We start from the raw sequence: 16,328 nt of genomic DNA on the forward strand, positions 1-16,328 counted from the left end.
TGGTCAGGTGGTGTGGTGACGGGGTGGGTGGGGAAAGCAGGAGGCATACGGCTGGTGTCAGTGTGATGATCGTGAATGATCGTGAATTTAATAACCAGTGTGATGATCGTGAATTTAATAACCTCTCTTCACGCACATCCCCTGTCACTGCGCGACGGGACAGTGGGGAATCCGGGGGGGGGTCGTTTAACTTTCCGGGGCAACGGGAGACTCCACAGAGAACCGGGAGTCTCCCGCAGGATGCGGGAGGGTAGGCAAGTCTGCTATTACCTCTTCCTTCAAACTTTTAGACTTCATCTTCAGTCTGCTTTTTCGACTGCAGGTCATGGAGGTAAATACATTGAGATGATTCTCAGACAGTGAGTTGTTGATGTCTGAGGAAGACAGGCAGGATAAGAGGGTTTCCTTGGACCTTCTTTTCTAAAGAAACACAGGAGAAATTAATCACAACATCAATTCTGTACATATGTGCATTACCATCAGAAATACATAATTATCCTTAGCACTGCAGTATCCATTTGGATCAGGTAATACAGTGGATGTCAGTCAAAAAGTCAGAAGATCAAGGGCCTGATTCAGAGTTGCATGGAATTCAGCAGCATCTATGGTCGCAGGAGAACACATTCAGGTTTCCTGGGAGGTGGAATGGGGAAACCAGAAGCGGAGCCACAAAGGGATCCAGAGCCTAATAGACCACCAGTAAAAACGGTAACTGCATTTTGTACTTATGTAGTACACAAATACATTTAAACGTTTTAAGCAGACTTTAGAATATTTATACTCTTGCTCAGCACCAGGCTTTAAATACCAAGGCATTGCAGCACAGCTGTGATACTTACAACAACGTATATTTTAATAAATATAATGTATTTTAAGTTCAATATACTGTGTATTGCCTGGCACTGGCAATTTGAAATTGGTGGCTAGCGCGTTAGTCCATTGAAAAATGGCACCACAGCATGAGGGTTAACCCGTTCAGTGCCGTAGTGTGTATGTAATAACAATATAAAAAAAAAGTTCTTAGCAGTATCCATTAGTATTAGTGAATAGAATAAATATAGATTAAAAAGATAAAATGTCCATTATGACCATCGTCATAATTGAAAATTAATATTATACAAATGGTGCAACAATACTGATTAAAAAAAATAAGACCTACGTAGACCTATTAAAACACAACTTACTGAACTATTAGAAGATTGCCCCTGAGTTTTCCAGTTTTCATGTCTGCAACGATGGTATCTTGTGACATCTGAATTTAGCTATCGGATGATAGGTTAACAGTACAGGTCGACAGTCAATAGGTCAACCAATATTGGTCGACATGCATTAGGTCACATGGACAAAAGGTCGAACTGCAATGGTCGACACATGAAAAGGTCGACATGCATTTTTTACAATTTTTTTTTTCAGTTTCAACTTTTTCATACTTTACCATCCACGCGGATTTTGATTGGGAATAGTAATCTGTGCCAAGCGCAGAGAGGCACCTTGCCCACAGCATGGTGAGCGAAGCCATGCTAGGGAACGCGGTGCACTAATTGGGGTTCCCAGTCATTTTATGCAGTAAACAACACCAAAAAAGTAAAAAAACTCATGTCGACCCCTTCTTGTGTTGACCTTTACCGTGTAAACCTTTTGTCAATGTCGACCTATTTCCTATGTCGACCTTGTGCCTGTCGACCTTTTAAGGTTGACTCATTGAATCTTGATCCATAACTATTTATATAATATGCTTTTTTTATGTGCGAGTTTAGTTTACTTCATAAACTTTTACTGATCTCTGTATATGCTGTAGTTGATATTAATAACAGACAAGTGGTTGAGTGTGCTCAGCAAAGTGGAAGGATTGGAGTATGGGTGTATGCTTTCCAGCTTTTTGCGCAGGCAACTGAAGGCACACAGAAAGCAACCTACAATAAAATTAACTCTATTGTAGTATTGTTAACACTTTTACAACTCTATCATTGAAGGGGCCTCATTTGTTTGTCTGTATTTTGTTGACTTTGTATGGACCTGTTTTAGGGATTACCTGTTTTCCCTACTGCCCATCGCTGTGGAGCACAGTGACCTCTTACAAAATTAGCCATAGTAATAACATCAACCATCTCTACTGATTGTGTAGGGTGAACCCCAAGCCCTATTTTTTTTATGAGGTGGTGGCAGTTTAGTATGGGAACTGTCTCAGAAATTTCAGACATACTGTAGAGGGGTATTCAATTCAAGTCGGAACTGACAACTTGTCGGAAAGATGTCAGTTTCCGACTTTTTTAGGTCGGGTAGTGTTCCGACCTATTCAATTGGGCCTCCGTTTTTGCGACAGGTCGGCAAATCCGACTTGTCGGAAAACACGTGGATTGGCGGATTAGCTATGGATCCACGTGTTTTGTCGGATTCGCAGTCAAATCCGACAGGTTTTAGCCCCGTTTCTGACAATGTCAATCCGACACTAAAAAAAGTCGGACTGACAATGTCAAGAATGGCCACATCCTGACGGATTTAGCCACTAATTGAATACTGAAATGGCAGATCCTTTCCGTCTAGCAATCTCCCTGATTACACCTTACCTCCATTATGTAGCTGTTACATACCTGAGAAAAATCAATAAAAGAAATCAAAGATTATATGTGTATGTATGTGTATATATATATATATATATATATATATATATAAATATAAAATAGGATTTGAATTACCTACCGGTAAATCCTTTTCTCGTAGTCCGTAGAGGATGCTGGGGTCCAATTTAGTACCATGGGGTATAGATGGGTCCACTAGGAGCCACTGGCACTTTAAGAGCTTAATAGTGTGGGCTGGGCCCTCCCTCTATGCCCCTTCTACCAGACTCAGTCTACAAACTGTGCCCGAGGAGACGGACATACTTCGAGAGAAGGAAATACAGAAATAGTGGTGAGATTCACACCAGCTCACACAGAACAAAAGGAAATCCAAGTTAACCAACTTGAAACGATTCAGCAATGATGCGCCCAGCATCCTCTACGGACTACGAGAAAAGGATATACCGGTAGGTAATTAAAATCCTATTTTCTCTTACGTCCTAGAGGATGCTGGGGTCCACTTTAGTACCATGGGGATGTACCAAAGCTCCCAGTATGGGAGGGAGAGTGCTGAGGTTCCTGCAGAACTGATTGACCAAACTTGAGGTCCTCAGAGGCCAAAGTATCAAACTTGTAGAACTTAGCAAACGTATTCGACCCTGACCAAGTAGCCGCCCGGCAAAGCTGAAGAGCCGAGACACCCCGTGCAGCCGCCCAGGAAAAACCCACTTTACGGGTAGAGTGGGCCTGAACAGATTTTGGAATCTACAATACTGCCGTAAAATAAGCATGCTGGATAGTAAGTCTGATCCAGCGAGAAATGGTCTGCTTAGAAGCAGGACACCCAAGGACAAAGAGTGCGTCCGACTTCCTGTGACCAGTTCATTTCACATACATTTTCAAAGCCCGTACAACATCCAAGGACTTTGAGGTAATCGAGGTGTTAGTAGCAACTGGCACCACAATAAGTTGGTTAATATGAAAATCCGATACAACCTTTGTAAGAAACTGCTGACGCTCAGCTCTATCTTCATGGAAAATCAAGTAGGGGCTCTTGTGCGACAATGCCCCCAATTCTGACACACGTTGTGCAGATGCCAATGCCGCCTTCCAAGTAAGAAACATTAAGACTACCTCTTGTAAAGGTTCGAACCAATCCGACTGCAGGAACTGCAGCACCACATTAAGATCCCAAGGTGCCATAGGAGGCACAAAGGGTGGTTGGATGTGGAGAACTCCTTTCAAGAATGTCTGAACCTCAGGAAGAGCAGCCAATTGTTTCTGGAAGAAAATGGACAAGGCCGAACTCTGGACCTTAATGGATCCCAAGCGTAGGCCCACATCCACACCTGCTTGCAAAAAGAGGAGAAAACGTCCTAATTGAAACTCCACCGTTGGAAATTTCTTGGATTCACACCAAGACACGTATTTCTTCCAAATCCGATGGTAATGCTTATACGTTACCCCCTTCTAAGCTTGGATCACAGTAGGAATGACCTTGTTCGGAATGCCCTTCCGAGCTAAGATTTGGCATTCAACCTCCAGGCCGTCAAACGTAGCCGCGGTAAGTCTTGATAGGTGAACGGCCCCTGTTGTAGAAGGTCCTCGCGAAGAGGAAGAGTCCTCGGGTCCTCCAGCAGTAATTCCAGAACATCCGCGTACCAAGCCCATCTTGGCCAGCCCTGAGCAATGAGGATTGCCTGATTTCTTGATCTTTTTATCAGTCTGAGAATCCTTGGGATGAGTGGAAGTGGAGGGAACACATACACTGACTGGAACCCCCACGGAGTTACCAGGGCATCTACCGCCACTGCTTGTGGGTCTCTTGACCTAGAACAGTACTGCCGAAACTTCTTGTTGAGATGAGAGGCCATCATGTCTATGTGAGGTACACCCCACCGGCTTGTTACCTCTGCGAATACCTCCGGGTGGATACCCCATTCTCCTGGATGGAGATCGTGTCTGCTGAGGAAGTCTGCTTCCCAGTTGTCCACTCCCGTAATGAAGACCGCCATCAGCGCCAGCGCGTGCCTTTCTACCCAGTAGAGGATTCTCGTTACCTCTGACATTGCGGCTCTGCCTTGCCTGTTTATGTAGGACACTGCTGTGACGTTGTCAGACTGAACCTGAATGGCACGATCTGACAGAAGATGTGCTGCTTGTAGAAGGCCGTTGTATATGGCCCTTAGTTCCAGAACGTTTATTGGAAGGACAGATTCCTGAACTTGACCACCTTCCTTGGAAGTTTCCCCCCCTGGTGACTTCTCTCCAAAATCTGAAGCTTGCATTCGTGGTTAGAAGAATCCAGTTCTGAATCCCGAACCTGCAGGCCTCGAGCAGGTGAGAAGTTTGCAGCCACCATAGGAGTGAAATCCTGGCTTTCGGCAACAGGCATATCCGTTGGTGCATGTGAAGATGTGATCCCGACCACTTGTCCAGCTGGAAGAATCGTGCATGGAATCTTCCGTACTGTAGAGCCTTGTAGAAGGCCACCATCTTTCCCAGAAGGTGAATGCACTGATGAACAGATACCCGGGCTGGTTGCAGGACATCCCGGACCATTGATTGGATCACCAACGCTTTCTCCACTGGCAGAAACACCCTCTGCACTTCCGTGTCGAGTATCATCCCTAGGAAGGGCAGTCTCCTTGTCGGCTCCAAATGTGACTTAGGAAGGTTCAGGATCCACCCATGATCTTAGAGTAGTTGAGTTGAGAGAGCAATACTCTGCAACAGCTTCTCCCTGGAAGATGCCTTTATCAGCAGATCGTCCAGATATGGAATTATGGCCCTCATTCCGAGTTGTTCGCTCGCAAGCGGATTTTAGCAGATTTGCTCATGCTAAGCCGCCGCCTACAGGGAGTGAATCTTAGCATCTTAAAATTGCGAACGATTTATTTGCAATATTGCGATTACACACCTCGTAGCAGTTTCTGAGTAGCTCCAGACTTACTCGGCATCTGCGATCAGTTCAGTGCTTGTCGTTCCTGGTTTGACGTCACAAACACACCCAGCGTTCGCCTAGACACTCCCCCGTTTCTCCGGCCACTCCTGCGTTTTTTCCGGAAACGGTAGCGTTTTTTTCCCACACGCCCATAAAACGGCCAGTTTCCGCCCAGTAACACCCATTTCCTGTCAATCACATTACGATCGCCAGAACGATGAAAAAGCCGTGAGTAAAAATCCTAACTACATAGCAAATTTACTTGGCGCAGTCGCAGTGCGGACATTGCGCATGCGCATTAAGCGGAAAATCACTGCGATGCGAAGATTTTTACCGAGCGAACAACTCGGAATGAGGGCCTATGTTCACTCCCTGTTTGTAGAGAAGGAGCATCATCTCCGCCATGACCTTGGGGAACACCCTTGGTGCTGTGGAGAGGCCAAATGGTAATGTCTGGAACTGATAGTGACAGTCCTGTAGGGCAAACCGCAGATAGGCCTGGTGAGGTGACCAGATCGGAATGTGATACCAGGAATTCCCCCTCTTCCAGACCTGAGATCCCCGCTCTCAGAGACTCCATCTTGAATTGGAACACCCTTGAGTATAGGCCAGGACGCCAGTCCCTTAGGACGCTGCAGTGCCTAGTATATGAAGTGGCTAGTGACAAAGTGGCAACTTAAATCAATAGCAGTGTTATACCTGAATGTCATTAGTTACATCTTCATCTGATATTGACTGCAAAATTGACTCCTCCTCCTCTCTCCTTCTCACCAACAGATAAACCATATTGCAGCAGAGTATTGCCACTGCCGTACTAAAGTTTTACTCAGTAAACTTACTCAGATCAATATTGCAGATCTGGGGTTTTTTTTTTCAAATTACATTGCATGGTTAAAAGTTTAGAAAGCTGTTCTAAGTGGATTTATATCTGTACTATGTTTAGAACTTATAGTGATTGACATAGGTGTGCGCAGCACGTTTTATTAGGGGGTGCACTGTTGGAGGGGTGTGTCTAGCACCGCCTTTTGGGCGTGTCTAGCACCATCTATTGACGGTCAACGTAATATAAAATATCCACCCTTGTACCAATCCTAATAAAGCAGATACATTGTCAGATGTTGTGGTGTGCACCAAACAAACACCCCTGATGGCACTCACTGCAATTACACTGCTCCTCCTCAGCCTGGTCTGGCTCCCCCTCTCTTTCCCCTGCAAGCTGCAGTCACTCACTGACACCGAGTCACAGACTAGTTACTGCTGCTGCTGGAAAAACGCGTTATGTGTCAATGCTGCTGCCGACCGCCTGACAGTATTGAATTTGTCTTCCTAAGAGGAACGCTGGCTGCATGCTGCTCCTATTCAGTGGCTGACGTTGGCATAGAATAGGAGAGAGGTGGGCGTGTGACGGGTGGGCGTGCGAGCAGCATGATGTCATCACGTCACATCACGCTGTTTTTGTACATTGAGGTGGAGGCGGGAGTATGAAAGCCGGTGGCAATGGCATCCTTGATTAACCCAGGCGTCCAGTCAGTAATGCAGTCCTGACAGGGTGCATTAATCAGCCTGCTCGGCGATCGCTGCATCAGGCATGTGAGATCGGATTGCCGGACATTAGGGGGTGCCTGTGCGCACCAGGCACCCCCCCTGCGCACGCCTATGGTGATTGAGTGGGGTTTACTGACCTTACATTTGTTAGATTTGATTAACACCTTTTGCTGGAGGTGGAGGGTTGCTGTGTGGGGGAGGGGGTTGTAATAAAAAAGAACATGTGTTTGTAGACTTATTTATTCAGTATATGCCAGGACACCAGTCCCTTAGGACGTTGCAGTGCCTAATATATTAAGTGGCTAGTTATAAAGTGGCAGCTTAAATCAATAGCAGTGTTATACCTGTGTTAAACCGAAGGAAAACAAACCAACAAGATAACAGAAGGACAGCATTACAACCACAAAACTCAGGATCAGGAGCCCTCCCCTCACGTCTACCATGACAACTCCAGGACCAGGCTTATCATCTCTCTTGCTGAGAACATCAAGTCTGCCCCTGGGCCTAAACCTAAAGATGAGTAGGGAGCTGTGGGGGAGAGCACCAGGACCAGGCTCAGTAGGGACATCCCCATTGGTCCTGAGGGTGCTATCCACATTCTCATACCCACCCGTACTATGATCTTATCAAAATAATGTTATCCCAATTTTCCTTCTGACACTGGTTACCTGCAATTGTTCTTTAGCTCCCCTTTTGTATATATATATATATATATATATATATATATATTTTTTTTTTTACTTTTTTTTTTTTTACTTTTTTTTTCACTCCCACCCCACTGTGTGCTTTTCCTGCAATGTTTACCTCCACTGATTGCACACCCTGCCATTGCGCCCTACATACAGGGTACATCATACTACTACACAAGTGTCCGTTTTCCCATATATGCACTGGTCCCTTGTATGGCTCACCTCCCACAGTGTAACCTTCGAAGTGCGCCCAACATGGCTGCCTCATCTGGTACGCTTGTGGATGGGATGAAAAATACATGGACCTGGTAGTTTTATCAGAACCCTACTATGAACTTTAGGACTCTGAAATCACCCACATTTTGTGTCATCTCTTCTAGGGGTGGAATATTCCACCCTGGATAATCCTACGCTGAGCGCCCAAGATGGCTGCCGCCCTTGGTACCTTGTGAGGGTGGACTACACGACCCTTGGAAGTTATTACCCAAAATGCCTACACCAATCCTGCATTATGCTTTCTGCGTGCTTAAGGTTTTCTTTTATTATGTCTGTGTGGCTTATCTATTGCTGTCTTACTTAAATATTTTGTATTATATGCATTGTTTTTGATGTCTGTAAAGCGCTTTGAGTCCTGTTGGAGAAAGAGCGCTATATAAATAAAATTATTATTATTATTATTAAGATTATTAAGTAGGGGTTGAATTACTTCAGGTTCAATATAGGCCTCACCGAATCGTCCGGTTTCGGTACCACAAACAGGTTTGAGTAATAACCCTTGTTTTTTAGGTGAGGTGGAACTGGAACAATGACATTTGTTCATACCAACTTTTGAATGGACTGCTGTAGGATAGCACTTTCTGTCAGCGAAACTGGTAAGCCTGATTTAAAGAATCTGTGAGGTGGGAGTTCCTGAAACTCCAGTCTGTACCCCTGGGCAACAATATCTGTCACCCAGGGGTTCAAGCACGATGATGCCCAGACGTGACTGAAATCTTTTAGTCTTGCTCCCACCTGCCCGATCTCCAGGCTGGGAGGTCCACCGTCATGCTGAAGATTTTGAGGAAGCAGAGCCTGGCTTCTGTTCCTGGAAACCTATTGGTGTAGGTTTTCTGGATTTTCCCCGACCTCCTCTAAAGAAGGTGTTTTTTTGGGGGGGGATTTTTTAAAATTTTGCGGTCCGAAAGGACTGCAGTGTAGGCACAAATTAAGATTTCCTAGCCGGTGCTGGTACGGAGGGAAGAAATGTCGACTTACCCACAGTCGCCGTGGAAATCCACGCATCCAATGCATCCCCAAATAGTGCCTGACCTGTGAAGGGTAGGCTCTCCACACTTTTCTTGGATTCTGCATCCGCAGTCCATTGGCATAGCCAGAGTCCTCTGCGCGCCAACACTGCCATGGAAGTAGCCCTTGCATTAAGCAGGCCAATATTCTTCATGGCCTCCACCATGAAACCTGCAGAATCCTGTTAGTGACGTAAAAACAAGTCAATGTCACTCCTATCCATAGTATCTAAGTCCTCAAGTAATGTACCTGACCACTTTACTATGGCTTTAAAAATCCATGCACAAGCAATAGTGGGCCTTAAAGCCACGCCTGTAGCAGTGTATAGTGATTTGAGCAGTCAGCCGGCTCCTTTAAAGCGGTTGAACCAGGGACAGGTAAAACCACCTTTTTAGACAACCTAGATACGGAAGCGTCTACTATAGGTGGGTTTTCTCACTTTTTTCTGTCCTCTTCAAGGAAAGGGAAAGCAGCGAGAATTCTTTTCGGGATCTGGAATTTTTTCTCTGGGTTTTCACAGGATTTTTCAAACAAGGTGTTTAACTCCTTAGAAGCAGGGAAGGTAAGGGAGGATTTCCTATTTACTGTAAAATAAGATTCCTCTTCTTGCTCAGGTACCTTCTCAGAAATATGCAAAACATCCCTAATTGCTTCAATCATTAATTGCACCCCTTTAGCGAGGGATGCACCCCCCCCCCCTACATATCCCCATCACCGTCCCCTGTATCAGAGTCGGTATCAGTGTCAGCTTGCATTATCTGGGCAAGCGTACATTTTTGTGGGTATGGAGGTGAGTTTTTAGACGAAGTAGTGGGTGCTGAATACGTCAAGCCCTCCACAGATTTTCTCAAAAACTACATCTCCCTTTCAGTATGTGACATCCTAGTTGAAATCTGGGATGTCATTCCCCTTAAAGAATCCACCCATGGGGGTTCGGATTCAGAAGGCTGAGAAAGTATATTGCAGTCCTGAGTACATGGAATAGACTCCTCAGGAGAAGATAAACACTCTGCAGCACAGGACACAGAGTCCTTGGACATGGTAATGTGGGATACACACACACACACACACACACACACACACACACGAAAATGTCAGACACAGTTTTCCCCAGAGTACCTTCAGAGAGACACAGAGTGTAAGGAGTCAGCCACACAGCGTCCCTGTAGGCAGTTATTATGATAAAAGCCTGGCGCTGACTAACTAACCTTAATAGGATAATTGGTATTATTATCACACTTCCCCCCTGTCTATAGCACCCTGGTACCGCAGATGTATAGCTGGATTTATGTGGAGGGCAGCGCTCCCTGTCAGCGTCTTGTTCCTATGACCTGCAGGGAGAAAATGGCGCTGGTGAGTGCTGTATCCGCTGTGAGAGGAAGCCCCGCCCCCTGTAATGGTGCGCGGCTTCCCGCACTTATAGTTTATACTGGCCTGAGGATTTGTGTGTGTTAACAGCGGGATTAGCCCCTGTTAACTATGTGACCAGTTTAGGGTGTAATGCGTTGGCTCAGGACGCCCCTCAAGCGCTGCATGTGTATGCTGCTGAGCCTTCCCAGAGCGCAGCCTTGTCAGCGCTGCGCTCCAACCCTTGTGCCGCCATACCCACCGGCGACCCGCTAACCGGGACGCCGGCGCTGTACTCACCACTCTTCTTTCTTCTGGCTCTGTTAGGTGGTGGCGGCCGTGCTGCGGGAGGGAGCGGTCGCCTCGTGGGCTTGCGATCAGCACCCTCAGTGTCCTGTCAGCGGAGTAGAGAACCATTAACTCTTCAGGAAGTTGGTTCCTACTCCCCCCCCAAAGTCCCACAAAGCAGGGAGGCTGTTGCCAGCAGCCTTCCTGTAAAACAACAAACTTTTAATAAACAAAATAAAACTAAGAAAACACCTAGGAGCTCCCCTAGCTGTGACCGGCTCCTGCGGGCACATTTTCTAAACTAAGTCTGGTAGGAGGGGCATAGAGGGGGGGTCCAGCCCACACTATTAAACGCTAACAAGTGCCAGTGGCTCCTAGTGAACTCGTCTATACCCCATTGTAGTAAATTGGACCCCAGCATCCTCTAGGACGTAAGAGAAATATATATGGGATGCGGTCAATTTACCTGCAATCAAAATCATGACGGTCTAAATCCCAACAATCAGTGATCGACAGTCAAAATCCTGACAACGGTCAAGATCCTGACATGGTCAAAGTACCGGCATTTAAAATATTGTCAATGTCAAAATACATTTTAAATGTCGACAGGTCAAAAAGTCATCATGAATTTTTCAGGATTTTTTTATTTTTATTGAAACCGATTTGTTCATATTTTACCATCCCAGTGGACCTGGAGGGGGAACATAATGTGAGGCACCATGCCCAAAGCATTGTGAGCGCAGCAAGCCATGTGAGGGGACATGGTACACTTATATGGTGTCCTTTTCAACCTATGTCGACATACACACCAAAAACAATGAAAAACTTGTGTTATCTTTTTGACCTGTTTACATTTTAAATGTCGGTATTTTGACCTTTGTCGGTATTTTGACCTAGTCGGGATTTTGACCGTCGGTCAATTGTTGTTAAGATTTATATATATATATATATATATATATATAAAAGAAACCTGGGTCAAATATAACTGCCTTCCAGAACTATTCCAGTGGGCTTGTCTATATATATATATGATACCCCCTGACGAAGTCCATCGACGAAACGCGTTGGACGTGGCCTGCGGAGCTAGAGACATTTTGCTGTGATTGTGTCCTGGTCCCGGTGAAACATCGAGCGGCACCCGCGACTCTTGTGATCGGCCGTGTGAGCAAGTGCGAGTGGGAGAGTTCCTGAGGCTCGGCCGCTGTATGGAGAACTGAGTTCATCAATTAAAGCTGAGATGTATGTGAGCATTGTTTCTTAATAAATGGAATTGTAAATCTTTTACTTACATCTGCGCCCTCCACTTTCTTTTCGTTACATGCTTATTGGAATCAGTGGCTCTGATTCACAAACGGAGGAAGCGACAGCATACATCGGAAATAACGGGACGCAGGACTTTAATAATGGATGAATATATTAAAGGAAAGTGTGTTTGAATGCGCAGCCTTTTATCTACACACACATATATATATATATATATATATATATAATATTTAGATTTCAAACCTTGACATAGATTATTGCTAACATACAGTGGGGCAAAAAAGTATTTGGACAGCCACCGATTGTGCAAGTTGACCCACTTAAAAAGATAGGTCTGTAATTTCCATCATTGGTACACTTCATCTGTAAAAGACAGAATCTGAAAAAAAAACCCTAGGAAATCACATTGTATGATTTTTAAACAATTTATTTGTATATTCTTGCGGAAAATAAATATTTGGACAATCAAAAAGTTTAACTCAATACTTTGTAATAGAACCTCGGTTGGCAATTACAGAGGTCAAACGTTTCCCGTAGTTCTTGACCATATTTGCACACACTGTAGCAGGTATTTTGGCCCACTCTTCCATGCAGATCTTCTCTAGATCTGTCATGTTTTGGGGCTGTCACCGGGCAACACGGTGTATCAACTCCCTCTACAGATTTTCTATTGGGTTGAGGTCTGGAGACTGGCTAGGCCCCTCCAGGACCTTGAAATGCTTCTTACGGAGCCACTCCTTAGTTGCCCGGGCGGTGTGTTTGGGGTCATTGTCATGCTGGAAGACCCAGCCACGTACCATCTTCAATGCTCTTACTGAGGGAAGATTTTTGTCCAAAATCTCACAATACATGGCCCCATTCATCCTCTCCTTAATACGGATCAGTCGTCCTGTCCCCTTTGCAGGAAAGCAGCCCCAAAGCATAATGTTCCACCCCTATGCTTCACAGTGGGTATGGTGTTCTTGGTATGCCATTCATCATTCTTCTCCCTTCAAACACGGCGAGTGGAGTTTATACCAAAAAGTTCAATTTTGCTCTCATCTGACCACCTTACATTCTCTTAATCCTCCTCTGGATCATCCAGATGGTCACTGGCAAACTTTAGACGGGCCTGGACATGTGTTGGCTTAAGCAGGGGGACCTTTCTGGCGCTGCAGGATTTCCATCCATGACGACGTAGTGTGTTACTAATGGTAACCTTTGGGACTGTGGTCTCTTGGGGTCATTGACCAGGTCCCCCCGAGTAGTTCTGGGCTGATTTCTCACCATTCTCAAGATCATTAAACCCCCACGAGGTGAGATCTTGCATGGAGCCCCAGATCAAGGTAGATTGTCAGTGATCTTGTATTTCTTCCATTTTTTAATAATTGCGCCAACAGTTGATCTCTTCTCACCAAGCTGCTTTCCTATTGTCGAGTAGCTCAACCCAGTCTTGTGCAGCTCTACAATTTTGTCCCTGGTGTCCTTAGACAGCTCTCTGGTCTTGGCCATGGTGGAGAGGTAGCAGTCTGACTGTTTGAGGGTGTGGACAGCTGTCTTTTATACAGATAACCAGTTCAAACAGGTGCCATTAATACAGGTAACGAATGGAGGATAGAAGAGCTTCTTAAAGAAGAAGTAACAGGTCTGTGAGGTCCAGAAATCTTGCTGCTTGGTAGGTGTCCAAATAGTTATTTTCCACAAGAATATACAAATTGTTTAAAAATCATACAATGTGATTTCCTGTTTTTTTTTCTTCAGCTTCTGTCACTCACAGTTGAAGTGTACCTATTAAGTGGGTCAACTTGCACAATCAGTGGCTGTCCAAATACTTTTCTGCCCCACTGTGTGTGTGTGTGTGTGTGTGTGTGTGTGTGTGTGTGTGTGTGTGTGTGTGTGTATATACACACACACACACTACTGTTCTGAGTGCGCTAATCTTTGTTAATCTAGACAGTATAGTGTCTCAATAATTTATGACATAAAAACTGTCATAAACAGTAATAAAAAGCCTGATGTGTGTCTGTCAGAGTCCAATAGTGAACTACTCAGGGTTTTTATTACCTTCCAGTACTAGTTTGGTGAAGCCAATATACCACCCTGGAACCAATAAAAGTTCAGTAGTGTTCTCTACGTACATGCACTGTTGGTCCAACAATAGTGTTGCCCATTTTATACCACAGTTCCTTCCAAGGATTATTTTCAGTTTGAAGAATCTTATCTGAAATCTTTACTGATTTTTTTTATGTGCATTACACCAATTTGTTTCCAGATTGCTTCAAGTCGGCAATTCTAGCGATACATCTCTGTATACCATATTTTTTCACAATAATTGATAATGTACCCCTGAGGAAGTCCTTTGGGACGAAACGCATTGGATTCTATGCTTTTTCTCTTTGCTACCAATTGAAGCAATAGTCCGTCTAAGAAAAACACCACATCCAACTGGAATGAATGATTTACCTTGCATTTTTATGAAAATGTGTATTTGTATTCGTGCTTGCCATTTTAAATGGAATTGTGAATACATTCTAAATGATGTTTATAACAGTTTTTATGTCATAAATGATTGAGACATTATACTGTCTAGATTAACAAAGACTAGCACACTCAGAACAATATTGTATAGTTTTATCTTGAGCCTCTGCTAGCAGGGGGCTTTTCTAGAGGTGGTGCTCTATATTTGCCTAGCGCAATTGGGTATTTGTATATATATATATATATATATATATATATATATATATGTATATTCATATGTAATCATCAGTTTCCCTGCATTGGTTATAAGGCATGATGATCAATATGGCTACATGCATTTTCAAATAAGATTTCTCATGGCCAATATACTGTATGTGCCAAACTATGTAACAGCTACATGTATGTCAATTTTGACATGCCTCTCAGACGCAGAAGTACACTTCCACTTTAACGCCATGCTCATAAGTGTTGCTTTCACAATCTCCCTGAAATGCTTTTTTATTTAGTAAGCAATACAATTCAAAAATTCAAACCATATTGGAATTTGGTAGCAGTCATGAGAATAGTTACTATTTCTTTGAGTCTTCCATTTTAACTTTAATATACTGTAGCATGCAGATACAGTAGATACTGGCAAGGTGATGTTTTCAGTAGGAAACCTTCATTGAAAACCATTTGTCAAGGTCCTGCGCATAGTATAATGTTGATAACCTAAGAATTTGCTGCCAACACTTACGTGACACCTATTATTGCAGTTATCCATCACTGAATGACAATGTATGAGTCTGTGACAAATGGACAGAGAATCATTATTAAACAGCTGGTGTCTATTCTCTGTTATCATTAGTGTGTACGAAATTACAATTTTGATTTCATATGATACAATTCGTATCCATATATTGTTCTGAATAGTTGCTAGTTGAATTTTCTTGTTTCTATTTGTCTATCGAACTCAATGAGTCGACAGTCAGGAATATGGTCACTTTGCAAGGGCTCTTCTAGAGAGCTGGAAGCCCGTGTGCAGACTCAATCTGGGCCCCCTCCTCTCTAGCTGGCAGCGCTGTAGACTCTGGGCACTAGGGGACCCTAGTGCTGTCCCAGAGTCTAGTGCGTATGCTCAGATATCCGGGAAAATGGTGCAGCAGCCATTTTCCCAGAGCGGCCATTTTCCGTGCCATTTCCCAGAGCAGCCATTTTCCGCGCCATATACCAGACATTTGCTTAGATATGCTGCTGTTGGCGGGGGACTCCAGAGAGGTGAGTATTTAAAAAATGGGTGCAGGGTGTGCAGTGTGTCCCTCCTCCCTGGAACCCGGTGGCCTGTGTGCACCCCACACACTGCACCCATTGTAAATATTCCAGTGTCATATTGCTTAAGGAACATGCCATTCCAGATTGCCACAAACTATTGGTAGCTAGCTTATGTAGCGCTCCAGGATGGTGATGTCAATATTAAGATGCTGTGTTTTCAGTGTTAAAGCCTAGTGCTATTAGAAAGTGGTTATGCCCTAATCAGTCCCTCTCCCCTCAACATAATTAGCCACACATAGAAAAGCCCTGGGTTTGATTGCTTTGATAATGGGTGGTCCAATGTCTCATAGGTTCAATAAAGAAATGTTATAGTTGTTATATCTTGTCCCTCATTATTTACACTAGAATGGACTTTGTCTGCTTATTGCTGTAAGAGTCTCAGTTGCTTTACAGAGAAGTGTTTATTTGACCTCTGATTGACCTCAAGTAGGGGATTGGCAATCTAATATAAAGCACAATTGAGGTGCTTCACATGATTCTTGCTCAAAAAATTGGTTAAGACCATATGTTTTTGCCAAAAATTATGCTATATGTTAGATTGTTGGGTTTATTATAATTATTGTTTAGCAGTGCTTAGTATTATAGAGTGTGAATCTGCATTATTTTTTTCTCTGTGTGGAGCTACAAGTTTCAGCATGATAG

The 16,328-nt window shown here is 44.1% G+C and overlaps 1 protein-coding gene across 4 annotated transcripts in view; it reads right to left on the reverse strand.

Moving 5' to 3' along the window:
- Window positions 1-16,328, reverse strand: part of TNRC18 (trinucleotide repeat containing 18) — a 1,076,633-nt gene that overhangs the window by 297,583 nt on the left and 762,722 nt on the right. For all 4 annotated transcript variants that reach the window (XM_063934091.1, XM_063934092.1, XM_063934093.1 and 1 more), the window contains one exon: window positions 271-420. In XM_063934091.1, coding sequence (XP_063790161.1) covers window positions 271-420 — 150 coding nt within the window. The remainder of the gene's footprint in view (window positions 1-270; window positions 421-16,328) is intronic.

Source organism: Pseudophryne corroboree, chromosome 7 (assembly GCF_028390025.1).
Source record: "Pseudophryne corroboree isolate aPseCor3 chromosome 7, aPseCor3.hap2, whole genome shotgun sequence".
Lineage (NCBI taxonomy): Eukaryota > Metazoa > Chordata > Amphibia > Anura > Myobatrachidae > Pseudophryne > Pseudophryne corroboree.